The 17,484-nt window shown below is 42.3% G+C and overlaps 1 protein-coding gene across 4 annotated transcripts in view; it reads right to left on the bottom strand.

The window, feature by feature from the left end:
• Positions 1 to 17,484, bottom strand: part of HOMER2 (homer scaffold protein 2) — a 68,145-nt gene that overhangs the window by 13,159 nt on the left and 37,502 nt on the right. For all 4 annotated transcript variants that reach the window (XR_005558598.1, XR_005558597.1, XM_039358821.1 and 1 more), the window contains 5 exons: positions 10,451 to 10,543; positions 7,524 to 7,663; positions 5,800 to 5,956; positions 4,686 to 4,796; positions 354 to 434 (listed from right to left, as the gene is read on the bottom strand). Coding sequence is in view for 2 of the 4 variants with exons in the window: in XM_039358821.1 (XP_039214755.1) it covers positions 354 to 434; positions 4,686 to 4,796; positions 5,800 to 5,956; positions 7,524 to 7,663; positions 10,451 to 10,543 (582 nt within the window). In the remaining 2 variants the exon portion in view is untranslated. The remainder of the gene's footprint in view (positions 1 to 353; positions 435 to 4,685; positions 4,797 to 5,799; positions 5,957 to 7,523; positions 7,664 to 10,450; positions 10,544 to 17,484) is intronic.

Here is a 17,484-nt window from a genome sequence, read left to right as displayed (position 1 = left end):
CACGCTGGTTGAGGAATTCTGGGAGTTGAAGTCCACAAGTCATAAAAGGGCCAAGTTTGAAGACCCCTGCTCTAGATATTGATGAATGAAAAGCAACCAGCAGCCGCCACAACCAGTAGGGTTAATGGTGGGGATGATGGGACTTATAACTCAGCAATGCCTAAAGAACTATCTATTCTCAATCCTGGAATTGGCTTCACTAAGAGCCAATTTCACCCTCCTGACTTATATCAGCATGAATCATTGGCCCTGTCTCCTGCCTATAAGAAAAAAAAAGATATTGGCTGTAGGTTTGAAGCAATCTTTTATTTAAACTGCAACATGTTTTACCAAAGACTAATAACTATGCATACCTGCAATTTCTGAGAAACCGTTTCACATTCTGTCATGAGTTGAGGTATAATTTCGCCCTGTTTCCGTAGATCTTCCAATTCCTAGAGAAACGTGCATGCTATGAAATTATAATCATATACACCCTCACCTTGCCACTTTCTTAAATATATATTGAAAACATTAGGAGAAAGCACTAGCACCTGAGCGTTCGGGGAACTTTCCACTGTCAAAGGAAATGAATCATTAAAATGTTAACTTAAGGGAAAAACATGTCTTATTGCTGTGCTTTACTGCAAACGTAGCAATAATTTCAACATTTAATGATACCTTCTGCTTTAATAAACTGTCCAAATACATAGATATGTTTATACATTAAAATGTTGTGTTACCCTTGGGCGGTGCGGGGGAAGAGAATGTATTAAAATAGCAACATCCATGGTGAGCGAAGACTTTGATACAAAATAGGATGACTCTTAGCCTTCAAGGCAACATCCTGAAGAAGAAAACCAGACTAGTTGGGGATTTCGTGAAAAAGTTCCTCCATCACCAATGGGACAGTTTTTGGATGGAGTGGCTCCAGAGAAGCTCTTTCTAAAAATAGCAAATCAGCACCAGCCAAGAGAACAGCGCCAACTAGCTAACAGGGAAGTAATGAGCATTATAACTGCAAGATAGAAGATAGCATTTTTAAATGGCCGGGGAATTTTTTTTTTCATTTATTTATATTCTGCCTTCATTATTTTTATACACTACTCAAGGCAGCTAATATCGCCAACATAACGTCCTCCTCCTACTTGCCCCACCGCAACAATCCTACGTGGTGGGTTGGGCAGAAAGAGAGAGGCTGGCCCAAAACCAACCTATTGGTTTTGATGGGTACAGTGGTTCTAGAATTCACGGTCTCCTGGTGATTGACTCAAAGTCACCCAGCTGGCTTTCATGGCTATGGTGAGACTAGAATGCATGGTCTCCTGGTGATTGGCCCAAGGTCACTCAGCTGGCTTTCATGGCTAAGGCGGGACTAAAACTCACAGTCTCCTGGTGATTGGTCCAAGGTCACCCAGCTGGCTTTCATGGCTAAGGTGGAACTAGAATTCACAGTCTCCTGGTGATCGGTCCAAAGTCACCCAGCTGGTTTTCATGGCTAAGGCAGGACTAGAATTCACAGTCTCCTGGTGATTGGCCCAAGGTCACCCAGCTGGCTTTCATGGCTAAGGCAGGACTGGAATTCACAGTCTCCTGGTGATTGGCCCAAGGTCACCCAGCTGGCTTTCATGGCTAAGGCAGGACTGGAATTCACAGTCTCGTGGTGATTGGCCTAAGGTCACTCAGCTGGCCTTCATGGCTAAGGCGGGACTAGAACTTGCCATCTCCTGGTGATTGGCTTTCATGGCTAAGGCAGGACTAGAACTCAGAGTCTCTGGCTTTCCAACCTGATGCCTTAACCAGTAAGTCAATCTGGCTCTTGGAATTCTTTTCAGTGGCCACTGTGGGAGGGGAATAATGAAGCAAATTGGGCAGAGCAAAGATTTCTTGATTTAACAAAGGGAGCATTTTGTTAAGCCTATATTGCTGCTTATTAATCTCCACAGGGCTGGGGGCTCTGCTTCCTGTAAGGGGGGGGGTTGGGTGTAAAAGGGGAAACTCAGAAATCTCCCGTTGTTTCCCATCTTGTTTTCAAGGCATACCCATTCCATGACAGCATATAAAAAATAGTCTGCAGCTGGAAAAGATGACTAAAATACAGATGGAATTTAAGCCAGAACTGTTTTTGTTAGGAATATTAGGACTTAATTATGGGAAAGAGAATGAATATTTAATACTACATGTATTGACAGCTGCGAGAATTGCATTTGCCCAATTTTTGGAAAAATGAAAATTTACCACCTGATCGGATTATTATCATGAACATCTTAGAATGTGCAGAAATGGATAGACTAACTTTAGAGATTAAAGAGAAAGAAGATTCAGTGTATTTTAAAACATGGGGAATTTTTTTTTATCAACGGTTAGCATTACGTTAGAGCGAGAAAGGATTGTGAAATTTAACATGATGGATGATATTTACTCACTAAGCTTTACTTTTATGATTATTCTTACTATCAGTGATCATAATTGTTTAGTATTATATTAACTACCGTCATTCAGTATTTGTATCCGGACGATAGTCTGCTTGCTAAAGCATTGAATTCTTTGTGGGGAGCAACCCCACTATTGTAGCTACCCTTACCCTTATCCCAACCCTATTTCCCAACCCCACCCACTACCTATATCAATCCTATCCCCTTTCTACCCTTATAAAATCTAATAAAATGTTTTTTAAAAAATAGTCTGCAGCTGAAGAGGAAAAACAATGTTTTTTTCCTCTCTCTCTCTCCGGCTGCCCTCTCCTCCTGGCCATGCATCCCCACTCAGAAAGCGTCCACAGGTGCTCCTTCCACTCTGTCACACTTTCCAAGGGGAATTCACACAAGCTCTGTCTTGCAAAGGCAAAATTAGCTTTCCGTCTAGCGCTGGCTGGGGCTTGCTAACCCCGGGGCGCTGCTGGAGAAGCAAATGCCGGGTAAAACCTCGCCAGCAAATGAAAAGGCAGCTCATCCTATTCACAAGTCTGGAGAGTTACAAAATACTATTAGGAGTGTCGTCCCCTGTGGAGGAGGCTGGGTGAAAAAAGCTCGGTTTTCTTTTTTCCTTTGAAGCTGATGGGCAGAAGATGTTTGAGTCTGGGCGTCAACCTCTATAGCAGGGGTCCTCAACCTTGGCAACTTTAAGACTTGTGGACTTCCCAGAATTCCTCAGCCAGCAAAGCTCTATAGTCTGAACTGATTGGGTGTATGGCCACAACTGAGCCCAAAATTTTTATCGCTACGTGGAAACATTTGTCAAGGGATTTCGCCCCATCCTGGGACCTTTCTTGCCCCAGTTGTGAAGAAAATCCCTGCAGTTGTTAATTTAGTCCAGTGGTTCTCAACCTTTCTAATGCCATGACCCCATAATACAGTTCCCCATGTTGTGGTGACCCCCAACCACTTATACATCACCGGGTACCAGGGGCGTGGCCAAAGAAAAGGGGAGAAAAAATGGCAGACAGCCTTGAAATGGTCGTTCGACCCCAAATGGGGTCCCAACCCACAGGTTGAGAACCACTGACTTAGTCACACGGTTGTTAAGTGAATCTGGCTTCCCCATTGGCTTTGCCTGTCAGGTCACAAAAGGGGATCATGTGACTCTGGGACGGCTGCCACCGTCATAAATATGAGCCGGTTGCGTCTGGATTTGGGGTTTATTATATATTATTATTGGCTACCTCTAGTTTAATGAAGAGAAGGACGAAGAGGGACATGATAGCAGTGTTCCAATATCTCAGGGGCTGCCCCAAAGAAGAGGGAGTCAAGCTATTTTCCAAAGCGCCTGAAGGCAGGACAAGAAGCAACGGGTGGGAACTAATCAAAGAGAGAAGCAACCTAGAACTAAGGAGAAACTTCTTGACAGTCAGAACAATTAACCAGTGGAACAACCTGCCTCCAGAAGCGGTGAATGCTCCAACACTGGAAGTTTTTAAGAAGAGACTGGACAGCCATTTGTCCGAAATGGTATAGGGTTTCCTGCCTGAGCAGGGGTTGCACTAGATGACCTCCAAGGTCCCTTCCAACTTTTTTTTTTTATTATTATTATTATTATTATTATTATTATTATTATTATTATTATTCATTATTCATATGATTGTGGAGATGCTGCAAAGATTGTAAGTCTGAAAAATGGTCATAAGTCACTTTTTTCAGTGCCCTTGTGAGTTCGAATGGCACTAAACAAACTGCTGTTAGGTCCACGACTCCCTGTATAACAGGCCATTGTTCTTCACCAAAGCCTACAACATTCCTGGTCCATGCGCTTGTGTTCAGGAGCTCGATTAAACCCAAAACAGGAAGGGCAAAATTTAGAAGAGATTCTCCGGTGAAAAGCTCAGTCCTTTGTACAAGTATAATGATTAAAAAGAAAGAGAGAGAACAACCCTGCTGTCACGTCTGGAAGCGCTTCGGAACCATTGCCAAAGACAACGTTCCATTATCCTGAGAGAGTGGCTTTTATATGTAGACATTGTATAATTAATGTCTTTTATTGTGACTTAATAGATTAGGAACTGTTACGTTTTAATGTTTTCTGTAAATTTGTAATCTAGTCTTTCTCTTCTCCAGACTAGCCATACCCAAATCCTGCAACCGCTCTTCATATGTTTTAGTCTCCAGGCCTTTAATCATCTTAGCTGCTCTTCTCTGCACCTTTTCCAAAGTCTTAACATCTTTTTTGTAATGTAGTGACTAAAATCGGATGCAGTGTTCCAGTATACCTACCAACTCCTTATCCTGAAGTTCTGTTTCCAGCTCCTGAAGACGCCTGTTAAGCTGTGCGTTCCGATCGCGCTCCTTATCGATTTCAATGCACTGTTCTTCCAGCTCCTCAATCTTAAAGAAAGAAAACACATGGCCTCTTTAACTTTGTACTTGAAGTAGACTCTCGGCTGGAGTTTTAGCACATGAGCTCGACATTAACTGTAAAAACTATATATATCCTTTATTCTGCCCCAGACAGAACAGGCGGCCTTAGTCCTATCCAGGACAGATAGATAACTCAGAGGAATAAACAGAAAATATCGCTTTATTCTGGGAATCCTAAACAATAACTCACAGTTATGTAGAGATACGTCCAAAAGTATATTTCAACAATATTGGTTCATTCCACAGGTAATTTGATAATGGATTTTCCCCTCTTCTTCTGCATAAGCATCACATGTTGGCATAGGAGCTCCAAACCATGTGGCGAGGAGACATGAGGCTGGATGAACAAAGGCATTCCAAACTGGGCACGTAGCCAGTATGTCCTGAGAAGAGATCAGAGGCTCCTCCTCCTACTGACCTGTTAACATGGGATGACTGACTAGCTAAACTACATTTCCCATAAGCCATCTCTTAAGGAGACAGCACTTAACCCAATAAATGCCAGATATTCTAACATACAGATACATGCTCTCTACTTAGGGTTACATAGAGCTATATGATCCAGAACATCCCTTCTAACAATGAGTCCTGGTGGCACAGTGGTTAGAATGCAGTACTGCAGGCAAACTCTGCCCATAGTCTGGAGTTTAATCCTGACGGAGCTCAAGGTTGACCCAGATTCCATCCTTTCGAGATCAGTAAAATGAGGACCTAGACTGTTGGGGCCAAGATGCTCAGAGAGTGCTCTAAAGCGCTAGGGGGCGGTATATAAGTCGACATGCTATTGCTATTGCTAATGAAAAAGTTATCATTGCCCATTCAATTTTGATGGACACCTTAAGAAAAGCAACCTCCATCTTTAAAGAGTTTTAAGCTCTTCACCCTCAACTGATTTAATGAGAATCTTAGGAATAATGGCAAAAAAAACCAAAAAAAACCCCAGACGCTTTCATTTTGTGACATCCCGTACCTTACTCTGCAGTTGATCATTTTCATCTTTGCAAATGGAAAACTGCTTTTTCCAGTGTTCTATGCTGGCTGCGGATTCCTGGAGGGCTGTCGTGAGTCTTGCATTGCTCTCTCTAAGCGTCTGTAGTTCTGATTCCCATTTCTTCACATTGGAGGTACTAAGGATGGCAAAATACACACAGGGACTCTTGAAATTTGTCAGTGCAAGCTTAATTGTCTTTTTTTCAAAAGGAGCAAAAGAACAAGCGCCCCCTCCCTATTCCACCTTTGCGTTTAGTGGAGTTTTCAGGGTAAACCAAATAAATTACATCGCCATTAGGTTGATCCTTTTGTTGCGTTCCTACACTCTTGCAAATGAAAAGAGGGCGCAGTCATGATTATTTAATATTGTTTAGTCCTCTCAAGCCACAAAAAGAATCAGCATTATCCAAACATGTCTACAATTTGCCTTATGCATTGTAAATTATTTTACATACTTCTGGCTGAAAAGAATGAGGTACATAAATGTGCCCTAAACTTGTATTAAACTGGTATGAAGCGAAATGTGTGAATCCGTTCAGTATGTACGACATGACTCTTCTCCCAGGACAAAAACTGAAAACAAATTGAAAAAATACTTTGCTATGTTGGGTTTGTCTAGCACCATATGTGGCCACCAGATGTTGGATGTTCTTTGGTCCTCAAAAGCTCTTAGAACAGGCAGAAATTTTTATAATTCAGAACATGCTCACATCATAGAGTTACCGTTATCACTATCTCCCTACAACGGCGGCATCGGAAGCAAAAATGGATGCGATCCAATTGCACCGTTTTGTTTGATTTTTAGGATCGCACCATTTATCCACCCCTGCAGGAGGAAATGTCCTCTCTACACAGTGGAGAAGCGGGTCGTGAAAATAGTAGAACTTGCAAAAATGGCTAGCTTGATTTGTTTGATCAGGGATAAGAAAAACTACAACTATTTTTTATGAAAGACTGGAAATCCTTTTCTGCATTTTTTTTTGGGGGGGTGAAGATGGATAAGAGTGAGCTGGAGATTTCTGGATTTATCAATTAAAAGGGAATGCATATGGGGAAAAGAGAACTACCTTATGTAATTTTGAGAGAGGAAAATGAGATTAATGGTCTATAAGTGCAATAAAATCACTTCTTTAAATATTTTTTCCTTTGTTATGGCTTTTTCCTTTCTCTTTCCTTTCCTTTCCCTCCCCTTCTCTTCCCCTCCTTTCCTTTCCCCTTCCTTCCTTCCTTCCTTCCTTCCTTTCATCCTTCCTTCCTTCCTTCCTTCCTTCCTTCCTTCCTTCTTTCCTTCCTTCCTTCCCATGTTCCTCTTTTAGCTTTGCAAAACATTTCTTCACTAACATATTTTTATTTATTTATTCAATTGATATACCACCCATCTCGCTATTCGGACGACTCTTACATCCACATTAAAAAAAAAAAGAAGGAAATATACTCTTGTTCAGTAAAATTCAAGGAATGTACTCTCAGCTGAGAAGCAACCAGGTCAACCATGAAAAGCAGCACCATCATCGTTCTCTTCCTTCTTAAGTTTACAAAAGAGAAAAGAACTCTTTACGTATCCTTAAAGAGAGGACAAATTTGCTGTTGCAAAGAGTAGTAGCCTTCTCCCTCTTTTTTTTTCTTTCTTTCTTTCTTAATGCTGCCACCAGCTTGTCACAAGAGTCATTCATAGTTCATGTCATGACGCAAAGATTGCTTCACCTCTGGGCCAGGGCAATCTTAAGTTTCTCGTTTTCCATTTTTAGCTGTGCGTCAGCAGGTCCCCCATGTGAGGCTTTTTCATCATCCGTTCCATTCACGCTGGACGCTCGGGTAGAACAAGGAGTTTCACGGCCAGATTCCTGCATGGTGAGATTTCAAGAGGGGAAAAAGGACCATGATAACCGAGGCATTCGCTTCTTGGCGTGTTATATTAAAAAAGTTTTTATTAGGACAATATTGGAAGAAGGAATCTTTGCCTACATTGCAGGAATGGTTTCTTAAAGTGTCTCATTTGGCGGAAATGGCAAAGATTTCAGCTTTCTTAAAGGGGCAAACGCAAGAGAAATTTCTTGCTGTTTGGGATAAATGGATAAAATTCATACAATTTAAATTTGATATAAAAAAATACTATATAGTTTTTTCATAATTTTTAACTTTATATATATATATATATATATATTCTATTTTATATTCTCTTTTTTTTATAAATATAAATTTTTTTAACTTTTTTTAATTAAGCCTATATTCTGCTCTGGGAGGCCCTGGGGGGGGAAGGGGGGGTTTGGGTAGGGGTGGGGGAAGGGGGTTTTTGTTGGGTAATGTTTGTTTTTTATCTGTATATGTTGTTTTTTGTTTTTGTATTGTCTTTTATTTTCTGTAAAATTTATAAAACTTTTTAATAAAAAAAAAAGTTTTATTTTCCATTTATTCATACAAAATACAATTAACCATTGGTACGGCCTGCCCATTCCCCCCAGGCTGCGTCCACCCTCTCTAAACCTTCCCTACTTCCCTCCTCTTTCTCTCCTCCCCTCCTACTCTCTTCCCCTCCCCATCTCCTCTAACCGTCCTACTTCCTCCCTACTCCTTCCTCCCCTCTCATCTTTTTTTTTTTTTTCGAATGGCAAACTGCCACATCCAGCGCCTCACTTGGATGTGTCTGGAGGTCTTGGAAGCTTGACTACCCTACGTTCTCCTACAAATGGACCTTGAGCTTGTTTGGAGGTTCTAGCAGGGGAGCGCAGCTATCGTATACCCTTGACCAAAGATCGGTACACTCCTTCTATCTGGGATGGTCGTCCTCTTCCACCGAGCGCGCAGCTTCGGGAGGGACGCACATGGAGCGGTGAGGGAGGAAGGGGACACCCGCCTAGCCAGCCAGATCAGCCGAATCAACCCTGGCGATCAATGGGGTGACAGATGTCGCAGCCAGCTCGCCCTCACATCCGCTTCTTGGCGTGTTAGATCATGTTGCAAAACATACAATAGCACCTCTACCATCTTTGGAAGTGAGCCCAGTTCTCACCTTCAAGATGGACACCCTCCCGCTATTCCAGAAAATCTTCAGTATTAAATGTTAAAATACTTTTTTAAAAAATGCCTTATTATTTATTTACAATAATTTTTAAATTTTTTACAATCTTCATTATTCAGTTTATGTGCTGCCTGCTTCACTGTCAAGCAAGTCTGGGCGGCTTACAGCATTGTCAAAGCATGAAAAAAATGCAAACCGTCAACAATAGGAATGAAAAGATGAACACCAAACTACATTTTAAAAAAAAGGGCCGGTGCATAAAGGAAGTGGAGATGGAATCCTCTCCTGATCTACTAACCACCTCCAGGGTAGATGCCCTCATTGGGGTCCAAGTCTAGATGGCAAAGCCAGGCCCTTTCAAAAGACCAAGGAGAGTGGGGGCAGATGTTGCCTTAAAACAGTGGTTCTCAACCTTTCTCATGCCGCGACCCCATAATACAGTTCCCCATGTTGTGGTGACCCCCAACCACTTATACATCACCGGGTGCCAGGGGCGTGGCCAAAGAAAAGGGGAAAAAATGGCGGCCAGCCTTGTTTGGCAACCCCCATGAAATGGTCGTTCGACCCCAAATGGGGTCCCGACCCACAGGTTGAGAACCACTGCCTTAAAAGAACACATATATTTTTTTTTTGCATTCATGGGTTTCTTAATTGAAAACTTCCCCCCCCCCCAGCATTCAGAATCGATACAATATGTTCAAACAATATTCTTGTCGATGCAAACTGATCCCTTAGCAAAATCATAGGTTGTATTCATGCCAACTCAGAGCCCAAGAAAAAGAGTGACATTTTTTTTTTAAAAAAAAAATCCTAGTATATAAAGAAATGCAAATGAGAAGGGAAGAGAAGGACAAATTGAGAATCTTTTCCTCAGGAAATGTTCACTTTTTTTTTTTTTAATATGGGGAGAGTTAAATCTGAGCTGGGAGGATTAAAACGCTCCAATAGGATCCCTTCTTTGTAGTCAAAAGGAACCATGTTCTTCCTGTGATTTTCCACATGCCAATAAAGGAGAATATTCGTAGCTCAGCGTTGAAATGTGGGGTCCTTGGTGCTCTCTGAGCTTGCTTGGTTTTTTTTTGGGCTGATGTTTTCTTGCCAGTTTGGCTAATAAAACATCTGCCAGAAAACCAGCAAGCTCAGAGAGCACCAAGGACCCCTGGTTTTTACGTACGTTGTAGTATCACCTTCAGCTCTGATGTCCAGAAGTCAGAGACTGCATTCACAAACAGAGCAGTAAATCACAATTTGCTGATGAAACAACAGCTTAGCCCAAGTTTAAACTCAGCCAATCTACAGGAAATCCTTATTTTTCTCAGCCAATGCTTTATTTTAAATTATTAAAAATTTATTTCAAGCTCTTAAAGCTTTCGGTCAAAAGCCAGTCTTGCCTTTTGCAAGGTTGATAGGACAAATCAGTCGTCCCCGCGTCCTTGAATAGAGAGCAGACAGAGAATCAGAATAGAGTTGGAAGGGACCTTGGAGGTCTTCTAGTCCAGCCCCCAGTGCTGGCTGTGGAATTCTGGGAGTTGAAGCCCACATGCCTTAAAATTGTCAAGGTTGAGAAACACTGCCCTAGATCGTTTCAGACAGGTGTCAGATCATGACTTACTTGTGAATGGTTACTGGAAGTTTCCATTTTTTCTTGTGACCGATCTCTGGCTAGTCGGGCAGCTTCTTTCACTTCCTGAAATTTCTCAGCAAACTAAAAATGGGAACACAAGGACCAAAACGTTGCCTTAATTTTGGGATTCTAGAGCTATGGAAGTTGAAAAACAAATGCATTTTATATTGGGTTATGTCTTGGTGTCACAGACTGCCATAAAGGTGGGCATATACAGACATAAGACTTTAGTAGACATACTAGCTTGCTCCAATTCTGAATTCTTCTCCATGAATAGGAAAGAGTAGGAAAAAAACCAAAAATACTCAAGACATTGGAAAAAGCTAGATAAATGCACTTTCTGTTTCTCTATAACCTTTTTAATGCTGCGACCCCCTCAACCGGTCATAAGTCGAGGACTACTCAACCGGTCGTAAGTCGAGGACTACTCAACTGGTGCAGCACCATTTGCAGAATGGGACTTTTGGCGGGCTCAGCAGGGCAGAGGCAGCCTGGACAATTCCTATTGGCTTTTGAAAGCCAATAGAATTAGACTCTATTCAAGAGAGTCTATTCTATTGGCTTTCAAAAGCCAATAGAATAAAAGGGAGTAGCACAGCTAAGGAAAAGGGGGAAAAAATGGCGGACTGCGTTGTTTGGCGACCCCCGTGAAATGGTCGTTCGACCCCAAATGGGGTCCCGACCCACAGGTTGAGAACCACTGCTCTATAAGAAAGTCTCCTAAAGCACCTTAGAGCTACTTTATGACTTGTGGACTTCGACTCCCAGAAGTTCTGGGAGTTGAAGTCCACAAGTCATAAAGTGGCCAAAGTCAGGGACCTCTGCCTTAGAGTCCAACTATTTTAACATAGCGTTTGCTGGCTTTTAAGAATTCACCCAACAAGCTAATCCATCATTCAGTTTTAGCTTAGCTCGCAGCTTGCAAACCGTGGTTTATGGTTTATTATATGCAAAAACACCTGTAGTTGTTCAGCAAGTCCTATTTCCCACTCCTACCCCGAAAATCTACAAACCGTGCAGTTGATTACCACCTACTCTTATTTTCTTTCCAGTTGTTGGCACTTGGCAAGGAGCCACACTGCCCCCCCCCCATGAATGAAAGCAGCACCTTTGGTTACAGAGTACTGCACGCTCTCAGGGTTTTGTTTTTTTTTTTTTTGCCATAAGATTTTGTACTAATAAGGACAGGGTTACTGAAAGATAACATCTGGATGCAAACTGGTGCCAAACCATTTGGATGCAAAGTCCAAGAACCGCTTCTCCAGCTGTATTCTAATGGATACCAGTAGACATCTGTTTTGCCCCAAGTCTGGATAATTCTAATTTTAAGAATATGAAGAGAGGCAAAAACAAGTGTGCAGTACATTGCTGAAATGAATTTGAAGCTTCTTAAAAGAGGAGGAGGAGGAGGAGGAGGAGGAGGAGGAGGAGGAGGAGGAGGAGGAGGAGGAGGAGGAGGAAAGGAGAAGGAGAACTGTAGGGTCCCTGATGCTCTCTGGACTTGGTGGTTTTCTTGCAGACATTTCATTACCCAACCAGATAACATCATCAGTGTTCATAAGGGAGGAGGGTTTGCAGAGAGAAGGAGGAGGAGAAGAAGGAGAAGGAGAAGAAGGAGGAGGAGGAGTCATCCTTGGTACTCTCTGAGCTTGTTTGCTTTCTTGCAGATGTTTCGTTACCCAAACTAGGTAACATCCTCAGCAAAGGAGAAGGAGAAAAAAAAGAGAAGAGAGAGAGAGGAAGAGAGGAAGGAGTGAAGTGAAGAAGGGAAAGAAGAAGGAGAAAGAAGAGGAAAAGAAGGAGAGGGAAGAGATGAAGGTGAAAATGAATGGGAGGAGAAAAAGAAAGGAAGAGGAGGAGAAAGAAGAAGTGGAAGAGGAAGGGAGGAAGAGGGAAGAGATGAAGCTGAAAATAAAGGGGAGGAAGAGGAAACGGAGGAAGGAAAGGAGAAAGAAGAAGGAGGGAGAAGAGAAAGTGGGGAAAGAAATGAAGGTGAAATGAAGAGGAGGAGGAGGAGGAGGAAGGGAGGAAGGGAAGAAGGAGAAATACATAGAACAAATACAAAGGAAGCAAGATTTAATCCACTGCCCATCATTTTATGATCACCCACACACTAACCTACAATTAGCCCAGCAAATGACAAAGGGGGAGGGGGGGAAGAGAAGGAAGAGCAATAAAAGAGCAGATAAAATGCAGAAAGGAAATCAAAAAGATGTTTTTGTTTCAGCTGAACTGCAAACATTCATTATCATTATTTTTTTCCACCCTCCCTTTGGTTGCGGCCCCCTTCCACCCCTCCAATTTTTCACCAAAGCATCCTTTTCCTGGCTAGAACAGGGCAGGGTGAAAATGGGAATAAATATTCATTTGAAAGCAGAGTTATAAATCCTGGCTGTGAATATAATTTGTCAGTTAGCCTTCCAGTTACCCTGTGGCTGAGATCACATTTAAAACTTAGATTTGTGTCATCCATCTAGCGAAAGCTGTTGCTAGATTTGAGAAGGGGAAAAGGAAACACATATCCTATTTTTTTTTTCCCCACCACCATTATCTCCGCAAAAAAAGCAACTGGCAAGAAATGGACGCTGCGTCATAGAGGCCCTCTCTGTTGTTTCAATATAATTAAAATTAAATGAAACTGGTTCATTAAGGACCTTATTACACTTTCCTATGTTTGATCATTTTCCTTCTGGGTCATCTTGAAACATTCATCGGGCGGTGACTTTTGACAGCTGTGGGAAGGCAGGTTTTTACGACCCCTATGTCGCTACGGATATCTCTACTACTTCTGAGGTATCTTACAGCAATCTTCCTCAAAAAATAAAAAAATTAAAAAAATCTCCAGATCTGCCAGGAGATCCTTACTAGAAATTTGAGAAATAAACATATAAGGAACGGTTGCTAGAATTGGGTATGTCTAGTTTTACAAAGAGAAGGACAAGGGGGGAACATGATAGCAGTATTCCAATATCTCAGGGGCTGCCATAAAGAAGAGGGAGTCAAGCTGTTCTCCAAAGCGCCTGAAGGCAGGACAAGAAGCTACAGATGGAAAATAACCAAAGAGAGAAGCAACCTAGAAACTTCCTGACAGTGAGAACAATTAACCAGTGGAACAACCTGCCTCCAGAAGCGGTGAATGCTCCAACACTGGAAGTTTTTAAGAAAAGACTGGACAGCCATTTGTCCGAAATGGTGTAGGGCAGTGGTTCTCTTTCTAATGCCGTGACCCCATAATACAGTTCCCCATGTTGTGGTGACCCCCAAGTGGGTGTGGCCACCAATAAGAGGGAGTAGGACAGCTAGGGAAAAGGGGAAAACAAAATGGCGGACAGCATGGTTTGGCGACCCCTGTGAAATGGTCGTTCGACCCCAAATGGGGTCCCGACCCACAGGTTGAGAACCGCTGGTGTAGGGTTTCCTGCCTGAGCAGGGGGTTGGACTAGATGACCTCCAAGGTCCCTTCCAACTTTACTACTATTACTATTATGTTTCCTTCAGGTAAGCTCTCGTTTGAAGGAAGAAGCGGGCAACCATCCATATTTTATTTTCTTGGGTTAAAAACGCTTGACCCTAAGAGGGCTTCCCTTTTGAGTAGCCACGCACAGGGTCGCTTCACAAGGGTCAGGGTTCCGATAGATGAAACCCATCAAAAGAGCAGTAGAGGGATCACCAGCAAGTTGGCCAGTCCAAACGGAATGAACTCCCTTGGAAAAGTACCACGAATCATTCACAGATGAAATGGGAAGCCTTATTCAGGCTTTCTGGAGGAAAAACAAAACGGTGAGAGCTTATTTATCTTTCTCATCGGCCTCAGATGGGGGAGAACAATGGGGGGGGGGAATGTAGTGGTTCTGGTTAAGGGCCTAAGAAGAATTAGTTGCGAATAGCGTAGTCGCCTGCCTCAAAGTCAAACTGGAAAAGCCATTTACGATAGTGAAAAAATGAGAAAGAATGTTGTACTGCAGTCCAAACTGGCTTTGTAAATATGCACAAGCGCACTGCAGATGCACACCCATCTCTGAATTGTAGGCCTGCATTTCAATGACCTGAAGACACCCATTGACAGGCAGCCAGTTAAGAGACTTATCAACTCCACCTCTTAAGAGAACATCCAAGTCCTTGCACTGCTGTTCCGCAGTCACTAAACAGCCCACTATGAAATTATTCAACAGCTTTCCCCAAACTGATATATTGGAGTATTCGTCTTCGTTAGCTGGCCTGAGGGGAGTTACAGTTCACAGTCTTGAGACAGAATTCCAAGGAAAAGAATACCCTGAAGAAAATGTCTGCTTTTCACCCACTTTGAAGAATTCTCACTTTTCCTAAGGAATTCTGGAAGCTGCTACTTCTCAACGTTTTTGAGAATTCTCCATTACTCATAGCAAAGAATATTTGTAGGTCAAGATTTCTCTCGCCAGCACGAGAACGTACATATCGAAGGACATCGTATGCACCTTCCCATATGTGAGATGGATTGTTCTTCTCCACGTTCACAGAGTATCTTCTATAACCCCATTTTCTTAGACGGTCCTTTGATCTTCCTTCCCCCGCTCAGTCTTGAATGTTGTGCATTTATAATTTGTAGTTGCTTCTAACAGGAATAAAGAAGAAGCTCAAAATTGATCTGTCCTTGGTGCTCTCTGAGCCTGGCTCTTTTCTTGCAGGCATTTAACTACATCTAGTTGGGCAAAGTTGGGCAATGAAACGCCTGCGAGAAAACAACCAAGCTCAGAGAGCATCAAGGATTCCACAACTCTCCATTAGAGATTCCATAGTTTTCCTCCCCTCCCATTTCAATAGGACCAAAGCAGACACAGCCCCAAAGTAAAACACAGATTATCCTGGTCAATATTTTTGCATTCAAAATTGCTTCTGAGATTTTGGACTATCTGGAATGGCGCAACACGAGGTCTTCTGAAAACTATTAACCAATTGCCCTGCTTTTCTTTTTGGAAGAGGGAAATAATAATAATAATAATAATAATAATAATAATAATAATAATAGGAGGAGGAGGAGGGGGAGGAGGAGGAAGAAGGAGTCAAGCTGTTCTCCAAAGCACCTGAAGGCAGGACAAGAAGCAATGGATGGAAACTAATCAAGGAGAGAAGCAACCTAGAACTAAGGAGAAACTTCCTGACAGTTAGAACAATTAATCGGTGGAACGACTTTCCTCCAGAAGCAGTAAATGCTCCAACACTGGAAGTTTTTAAGAAAAGACTGGACAGCCATTTGTCTGAAATGGCATAGGGTTACCTGCCTGAGCAGGGGGATGGACTAGATGACCTCCAAGGTCCCTTCCAACTTTATTATTATTATTATTATCGATCATCGCACAGTCAGCCAGATGTTCAGACTGGATTTGGCATTTTGTCTACCTATCGAGTCCTTACCCAGGACCTGGGATAGGCAGATGTGGATGTTTGATGGTATTACAGATATCGTCGCAGGATGGAATACCATCAAACATCCACATCTGCTATTATTATTATTATTATTATTAAATAGGTGACCACTGACTATATGTCATGGATTTCATGTTCAACCAAAACAATAAGTGCAAATGTGAACTATAGTTTAAGGACACAGTCACCAGTCCTTCCCATCACAGTTGAAGATGAAAAAACATTGCGGGGGGGGGGGTCATTATACGTTCAGCCACAAATTTGACTCCCCTGTTCCTAATTAGAGGGGGGGGGAGGAAACGAAGGAAGTCTGAGGCACGCAGGGGCAGATTCACACACGGGAAGGCTGCAAACTCCATAAAGTTTTGGTCGGTGCAATAACCAGACCTCCCCTCCCCATCACGTAGGGGAAGTTGCAGCTGAATTGGCTGGCAATGTGGCCTCTGCTCCAATATCTCATTGCCTTTCAAGGTTGAGAATGGCATGATTAACAGAGAATTCTTAGAACGCTCAAGGGCATTTCATTCAGGGAGCCAGTACAATCTCAGGCAGTTAATGGCTGAATGCTTTGCATTTTTTTACTGTTTGCTGTGTGTGTCAAGATAAGTGCCTCTTTTAGAGCAGGGACAAGCACTATGAGTTTTGTCTCAAGGCAGAAAAGGAAAGCATAGAGTAACACCAGATTCTTCATTATCAAACTGCTGTTGTTCAGTTACTTGGCTCTGTTGCAGTCATCTTTCCTTGACATCTTTCGTCAACACTCAAAAAGGCTACAGTCACACAATCACTAATGCGCTTTACTTTCTGTGCTACGTCCTTGTCCCCCTCTTGCTTAAACAACAGAGAGAAAGTTGAGACTCTTCTCTTCTCTTGCCAATTTACCTGCCACGTGTTGCATTATGCCAGCCCCGCAGATGATGGTTAGTGTCAATTCTCATTGGTTTCAACACATCATCTTCAACCCGTGATGGGTGAAGCTAAGCCATGAGATGTTTGTTGTTGTTGGTCAGGTTGGAGTTTTGAGATGCTCAGCTTTGTGTGGTGTCTGAGCCCAGCCAATTATGCAAAACATACAGAAAAAAAAAAAGCATGGCCAAAGACAAAACATCCAGGGACAAAGTCCAATGTGTTAGCTTTCAGGAGATAAACCTTACTCACTGATGGAGGTATGAGAGTTCCTGGAAGAAAGATGGACTAGGAATCTAACTAAAAGAATGAATCAAGTAATATCTCCTTCCCTGGAGCAGTAAGACTACTTGGTAGTTTTCTATTGGTAGTCACTGAAGGGAGAAGAATTAAAATAATCAAGTCTAGCCCAATGAATCTGTCCTGGGATGGACTATAAAGAGCCCTACCTGCAGTGATGTGAAGGGGCGGATTATCTCAAAGCAGCGATAAGAGTATTAGGTATCCCCCAAATAATTAAAATAGAAAAAAGATCATTAGCACCACCCACAAGCCACTTCCTACCAGCTAATTATAGGAAATTAATCACCTTCCCAGGGAGAAGTTGCTTGTTAGTTAAGAAAAAAAAATGGAAGAACTTCAAATTGATCAGTAAGACTCCCACTAGATCCATATGTCTGTTCTTTTAATTTGGTGAGATTATTGCAGAGCTT

The sequence above is a fragment of the Crotalus tigris genome, unplaced genomic scaffold, assembly GCF_016545835.1.
Source record: "Crotalus tigris isolate CLP2741 ecotype Arizona unplaced genomic scaffold, ASM1654583v1 scf7180000019068.10715455, whole genome shotgun sequence".
NCBI classification, from domain to species: domain Eukaryota; kingdom Metazoa; phylum Chordata; class Lepidosauria; order Squamata; family Viperidae; genus Crotalus; species Crotalus tigris.
Note: the sequence above shows the minus strand (reverse complement) of the source record. Positions and strands in the feature narration are given on the sequence as shown.